The following is a 7,147-nucleotide window of genomic DNA, read 5'->3' as shown; positions in this document are numbered from 1 at the left end:
TCGTGTAATAAATTTGATTTGCGCAAATGCGCGACTCCTGCTTGCTGAGACAAGGGCGGCGCGTGTTACCAAGACATTTGTCGAACCAAGTTTCAGATAGAGTTAACTGAATAGAATGTTATGTTTAAAATATAAGTGCTACACGGCCAACGTTTGTATAAACGTAACCTTTCCTTGTACTTGTACAAGTTTCAGATAAATTTCTAGTTTCTTTCTAAGGGCTAACGCTCGAAACGTCAGCTTTCCAAATCGTTCACGGTGGTTTTTACCCGGCTGTATTATGTTTTTGAGAAGACCAGGATATCTTAACCGATAAAATGTATTGGGGTAATTCTACAGTACACTTCTATCAGTTAATTATCCTATCGGCTAAGGCACACCAGAAATGCTATAAAACAAGGGGCTAGAAAGCACGGGGTGGTTCCTCGCTGGCAATAAGTGGCTGGCGCAGGACTGGCGCGGTATAAATGTCTCAAAAAAGTTTAAGCCTGGTTCTCAATAGCGACGCAAGGTTAAGCCCAAGCAACACACGCTAGTGCATTTACTTCATGTTAATTAGTGTCTATATTGTTCAAAAAAATAAACACGGGGAGGTTCCGCTCCGAGGTCTTACCCCTTACCCTCTTATATACCAGTTTTGGCAGAAAAGATACCCCTTTCGTATACCTTCCATTGACAAATGTTACCTCTTTCGTATAACTTCCATTGGAAAATAGTACCCCTTTCACAAACCTACTAAAGAGCACTGCATCCCTTTCTAGTCCTTAGAATGAAGTTTAATAATGAACGATATTACCTGTCATGAAAAGGCCCTTTTAAATACGTAAATGACAGATTTCCCTACCCTTTAATACACTTCGACTCTTGAAATCCCTACCCTTCCATATACCTGAAGCGTGACAATAGTACCCCTTTCGGGTAGAGCCTCCCCGTATAGGCCATTATAGGGAATACCCTCCCCCCCCCCCCCCCACCCCTTCCTGACGTCAAGGGGACTTTGCCAGGTGCTGGAATATGCGGACGTAAATGTTGTAATCCTTGATATGTATTCCTTTCGTGATGTGTTTGGGAATAAAATGTTTTGTTCCAAGTATTTCCATATGATTTAAATGTGAAAGCTATGCAACACTCAAAGAACCTTAACCCTAGTACCCAGACCCATTTCCCCCGCCCCACTTTGAGCAGATTGATTGCGGATGACCTGGAACTCAGTGCATCAAAGATGGTGGACAGACCTGAGTTCCTTCATGTGAACATTGAAAATAACACCGAATACACAACGAACCTTGCTTTATTCACAAATGTTTCAAATAGCGATGAGCTTCGACGACTTGTTGTTGAAGGAAAAGTTGAAGCTGCTCTCTTAAATGCGTGCATGGTATGTACGATGATTTGATTTCTTAAGTCACGTCCTCAGAATAATTTCTTCTGTAGATTTTAGAATTTAGATTTGTGGTTGAATTTGAGTTTGGGAATTTTGTACCGTCTGAATCACTCAACAAAAACCTATATAATTTTTCTGGTAAATTGTCAGTAAACTATGAATACATTGATTTAGAAAGTAACAAGCAGATCTTTTAAACAAACCAACCACGCAGTTATAATAAATTTTAGCAATTGCACAGAGAAGCTTGAAGAATTCAGGACTTCAACGGGGTTTGAACCCGTGATCATCTATGAGAACATTCTAATAACATATTAATGGCCCCAGTCCACTATCATTCCTAAGTCCATGGCTTAATTAAGTGCTTCTTGCTCAATAACGTCTCCCAAAAATCTCAGGCTCATTTCTGATGGAAGTCTAAGGAGTTTTCAGGATCAGGTGCTGATCAATAGCACTTTTGCTTGTTTGTTCATTGTTCTTGCCAAGGAAAGATATGAATACCTTTGGGTCTTCAAAGTGGCTCAGTTGTGCAGTAGTTAGGGTGTGATGGTTTGTCTTTCAAGTATATGCTGAAAGGAGGCCGTTGAGCTGATGCAAACACACAGTGACCTCCCAGACAGGTGCCTTTTGAACCACATTACTATACAACTGGAAGATGCACCAACATGTCCTCCAAGAATCAATTGACTAATGCTATCAAAGGCCTTTTATAGGCTAAGAGAGCAAGTGCGGTGGTGATGGACTGTGTAAGTTCTTTGGAATGATTTTTCCTTATATGGCCATCTTTTGGTACAATGTATGTGCTAAATTGTTTAAGGGCCACTGTATCATAAATCTCTGACACAGTGGGAAAGCGAGGCGAGAAAGGCAGGCAGTTTTTTTTAATGGAACTTCTGCAATTTTCCAAGGTTGTTTGAAGGTGGGGGGCCCAGGGAGGACCCCCATATAAAAAAGACAGGGGTGCTGGTCGTACGTTTTAGGGGTTGAAAGAGCGGTTTTGGTTCCTCTTAGGGCGTTCACCCTCAAAAGGTTTGCAGCGCAAGCTTTAGCGGAGCCTAAAAAATTATGACAGGAGACATTTGACAGTAGCATTCCACAAACTTTAGGGACAAGAGCTGCAAGTGTCTGGCAAATTCAAAGATACTTCGATCTTGTGACATTTTCCAAAAATTGATATTTAGGGAGACTTCTGCGACGACTGCAAATTTTAAAAGTTAAGGAAATATATGTATATGAGTAGTATAGTTTTTCTAATCATTCTACAAGTTTGAGTAACAAGAATTCCATCACAGTTCTTATGATTCTAGAATTCAACCGAGAAGGCATAACTGTGTCAAACGATTAAATAAGAAGATCAGAATTATCTGCAAGAAAAATAAGCGAACTATGTAACTCACATGCAAAATCTGTCTAAATTCACAGAACTTTCTTGTGCTGGAACGAAATCGATGAATGTGAAGATCATACAAAATGCCAAACGAGAAAGCAAAACAACACTCAACCGTTTCATTTCCTTCATATGGTCAGATTTAACACTTCCTGTTTCTTAGGTTAAGTCTGCTACGAGCCTAGAAGCAGGGCTTGTCTCTGGTTTCTTTAGCATGAAGCATGAGTATTTCTACTCCCCCCTTATGGAATGCCAGTCCATTGTAGGGATACCCCCAGCATTAGATTCGCCGGTACCCATTTATACACCTGGGTGGAGAGAGGCACTGTGAGAGTAAAGTGTCTTGCCCAAGAACTCAAGACAATTTCCTCGGCCAGGACTCGAACCCAGACCACTCGATCCGGAGTCGAGCGCACTAACCATGAGGCCATTGTGCCTCCCACTCCTGTTTCTTACTATGCATATTTTGGTCACTTAATCCTGTATCTGCGATTATGCAATCCAGGTCAAGGACATCTAAATAAAGCATTGACACTAAAGGGTGCAATATCAGTGGTTATTCATTACATTATTTAAGACTTGAACAAACTTCATCCCTCCCAGGATGTTGAATTTTTAAAAATTGCCATACAATTTGACCTTGCGTTTCCTTTAGTTTGTTTCATCTGGTACACCACTGTGTCTGCCATGATCAAACCGTCTATTCATAACGTCCTTTTCATATTCAGTACTGATTTGTAATCTCCCTACTTTACTTTTTCAAACGTGAAGTTGATAGTGTTTTTGCATAGCTTATTTCTCAAAAATAAAGCTCAAATGGGTTTAAAAAATACCAGGGCAATGTTTTTGAGTTCATTTCCAGTCAACTTGCAAAATTTGGGCTAGTTTTGAGTAAAACTAAAAATCGACTGAAAATTATCACTTACTAGGTTTTTGCATCCAGCCCTTCAATTGCCTTATGCAAAAGCTGCTCAGTTTGTAAACATTTGTAAACGGCTATTCCTCTACCTGAGTCCTGGATGCATTGAACTCAATTGGATAGGTAATGCCATGTACAAGTTGTTGTTGTTGTTGTTGTTAATTCCATGTACAAATGTACTTAACAGCAGGGGTAGCTGTGGTGTCAACTATTACTAATTTACTTACAAGCTGTTTAATTACTTTTTTACGTTGTTTGTGGCGCTGTGAATTCTGATTAATGCAGTGAATTCTGGTTAAATGTAATGCATTCTGGTAAAAAGTGATGAATTTGAGAATTTGTCGCAGCTTGCATACCTTTTCCTTAAATCCAGATTATGTTGCTGCTCGCTTCCTTCACTTGCTCCACAGCAATAATTATTATTTAAGCCAGATTTATCAATCCACCTCTTAACTTTAAATTCTTTAATGCCCTCTTGTCGGTTTGTTGTTTTAATAATGTGGCATCAATAGTTTTTCTTTGATTTATATTTTTTAGATTTTAGATCCGTTCCATGTGATCATTGCTGGTCACAAAGCATTTCATCTGTTTCAACAAGGAAAAATGAAAACAAGAACACTTCATTCTGAGATTATTTTCAGCCTATCACCTTCCTCCAATGTAAGTGAGGACCTAATGAGTTAAGTCACTATTTACACAATGTAGCTTGTACCAAGCTGTGTGCATAAGATATTCAAGGTCAAGAAACCTCACAGTGACTTCAGGAACTCTGACTTTGAAATACCTTACTCATTTCAACACAACGTTTTGCGTGAAGAACTCATTACAGATAGTAAAAAGGAAAGGAGTACCCGGAGAAAACCTGTCGGGGCAGAGTAGAGAACCAACAAACTCAACCCATGCCGTGTGACGCCGAGTCTGGGAATTGAACTCGGGCCACATTGGTGGGAAGTGAGTGCTCTCACCACTTTGCTAGCACCCTATGTGTAGTTAAGTAGTTTTGCAAACTATGAATATTACATGCAATATGGAGACATTATCTTTATTGACTTTATTATTACTGCTATTATAATGAAACACTGTTCTGGTAATAATGGAATGTTGTTTTTTATACTCAGATAAATGACTCCTTCAAGAAATTTGGGATACTTGATGACACAAAGGAGATTTTGGTTGTGATGATAGGAAAGGGAAATGCTGATGAAAAGGTACATATGCTGTATATATCTTTCAATTGACAAAACTGGCAAAGGTTATGATAATTCTTATTGACATTTCTTTGATACTAACTTCTTTAATTTTATTCGATTTGCCATGTTTTACAGATTTCAGAACTCAGCAATTTAATCAAGGGGACACAGGTTTCTTTAGATGTTTTGGAAACAATTTCTGACCAAGGCAAAATTAAAAAGGTAATAATGAGCAACTATTCACCAAAGTGGAGGTGGATAGTGGTGCATATTTACCAAGCCGCAAAGCGGCAAGTTAAATATCCACCACTCGCCACCAACACTGAGGTGAATAGTTGTTTTAGTATATATACTAAAACAGTGAGATAATATGGCACAATAAGATGATTTTAAGTCATTTATTCCTGCAAAGATTACAACATGTTTGGGCACAAATTCCATTCAAATTGCTCGGAGGTGAATACCAAAGGATATTTGGAGTTTGAGTAGCCAATCAGGGCACGCACTCAACACTATCCACTGTTTTAGTATATACTACATGAGATTATCACTTTCAAACTTGTAGATTACTTTAATTTTTGAAGTGAAATCAAATCAGGACCTACCAAGTAAGTCGACATTGATAATCAAGGCTGTTTATCTATAACAACTTTTTTTTAAAGTGTGATCCTCTGCTCACACCTGTGCATATTTTGATGTATATCTTTCAGGTTTATGGAATTTCAGACAAGGAACTACAATGTGATTCATTAGAAAATGGAATAATATCTAGAATAGCTACCAAAGATGCTTCTTAAGTATAATATTTATTTGCCCTTTGCCCTGTTGCCATTGTAAGATGGGCATAGTCAAGGAAAGTATTTCAAAGCCTAATCCCAAGCTCTTAAGCATGCTTACTTGCAAGTGCTAAACGACAACTACTACTACTACTGCTGCTGCTGCCACTGCTACTGCTGTTTCAGCATTAATATTAAAGTAAAGTAAAGCAACCATATTTAACATCAATAACTCGTAACAGTTAATTCAACAGCTTACTGACAAACCTGATGTCGACGTTGTTCTCATTTTACTTCCCCCCTTCCTTCCCCTTCCTTTCCATCAGTGCTCCATTTTATGCCTATTTAAAGCTACTTAAGGATGGCGCCTAATATTGTTATTGCGCATACGCTCTGCGCATCTCGATATACTCGGGATTTCCTATGGGTGGTGCTTATTAATACAGGGATATTTTGCGCGGTTTAAAACTATCCGGAAATAGTAGATCTTAGTAAGTACTCTTGGTATCCAAACAAAAAATTGGGGGTAACCATGCATTTTTGAGAGATACTTAAGCTTCAATTTGAGAAAGAACGCCATACATTTCTTTGTATTTTAAAGCTTTTTACAAATATTATTCATCAATTATCTTTGAAAAATGCGTGGTTACCCCCAATTTTCTTTTTGGATTTCAGTAACACTTGTTAAGATCTACATTTTCTGCATAATCATACACCGGGACAAAAATACCTTTGAATTAGTAGGCACTGTCCTTAAGCTACACTGAAAGGAAAGAAGTCGAAACAAGGATGTGAGATCCTAGGATCTCACAAACACTGGACCTCTTGCACTAAGGCTGTGCCCTAAACCTTGCTGACAACCTTGCTCCTTGCTGAAAACTCTTGCAAACCTAATAATGGAAGGACCCCAGCAAAACAGTTGGGTGATTTTGGCCATTTTCCAAACATAGGCCAATTACCAGTAAATAAGTGGTTCTTTTCTTTTTTTGGGGGGGGGTTGGGGGTGCTGGTTAGGGACATGTAACAGTATATTTTCAAACAGTAACTGTATTTATAACCAGTAACTTGGATCAACTACATGTATAGGACAACCATTTTACAAAAACAAAGTTTATTAAATTTTGCTCACACCTCAAAAAGGAATATAGTCTTTTCCTTGCAATTTCTTAAAATGCCAAAGTGTACTATGCAGATTTAAGTTTCTTCATTGTGTCTTCTGCATCCAAAGCAAAGAAAATTGAACAGTTTCATGAAGCATTTCTTCTTCTTCCTTTTTTGTGTTTGAATCTGAGGAAATTATATTTTTGAAACAATATTAAGTAACTCAATGCACTTGACACAATTCCATTTCCTTCAAAAAGTGAGTTTACTTTAATTAAATTGAATGTGGATTATATTAACCCATTGACTCCCAGGGGTTCCCCATTGACGAGTAAAATCGTCTGGCATTAGACAGAGTAAAATACCAAGTCTGGCCAGTTTAAGACGGTT

At 38.3% G+C, this 7,147-nt stretch overlaps 1 protein-coding gene across 1 annotated transcript; it reads left to right on the top strand.

Moving 5' to 3' along the window:
- The first annotated feature begins 1,207 nt into the window (after positions 1-1,207).
- LOC138011479 (EKC/KEOPS complex subunit TPRKB-like) lies at positions 1,208-6,790 on the top strand. Its single transcript, XM_068858489.1, has 5 exons — positions 1,208-1,378; positions 4,228-4,350; positions 4,809-4,898; positions 5,016-5,102; positions 5,591-6,790. Exons 1-5 carry the CDS (start codon positions 1,223-1,225, stop codon positions 5,675-5,677), a joined length of 543 nt encoding a protein of 180 aa, XP_068714590.1. The 5' UTR covers positions 1,208-1,222; the 3' UTR covers positions 5,678-6,790.
- The last annotated feature ends 357 nt before the right edge of the window (positions 6,791-7,147 follow it).

The sequence above is a fragment of the Montipora foliosa genome, chromosome 7 (assembly GCF_036669935.1).
Source record: "Montipora foliosa isolate CH-2021 chromosome 7, ASM3666993v2, whole genome shotgun sequence".
Classification (NCBI taxonomy): Eukaryota; Metazoa; Cnidaria; class Anthozoa; order Scleractinia; family Acroporidae; genus Montipora; species Montipora foliosa.
The sequence above is the reverse complement of the archived record's forward strand: the minus strand, read 5'-3'. Positions and strand labels throughout refer to the sequence as shown.

Bases quoted from the DNA above. Each gene is read 5' to 3' on its own strand.
- LOC138011479 (XM_068858489.1), top strand. From the start codon at position 1,223: ATGGTGGACAGACCTGAGTTCCTTCATGTGAACATTGAAAATAACACC. The intron at 1,379-4,227 runs GTATGTACGATG...TATATTTTTTAG, and splicing joins CTCTCTTAAATGCGTGCATG to ATTTTAGATCCGTTCCATGT. The intron at 4,351-4,808 runs GTAAGTGAGGAC...TTTTATACTCAG, and splicing joins GCCTATCACCTTCCTCCAAT to ATAAATGACTCCTTCAAGAA.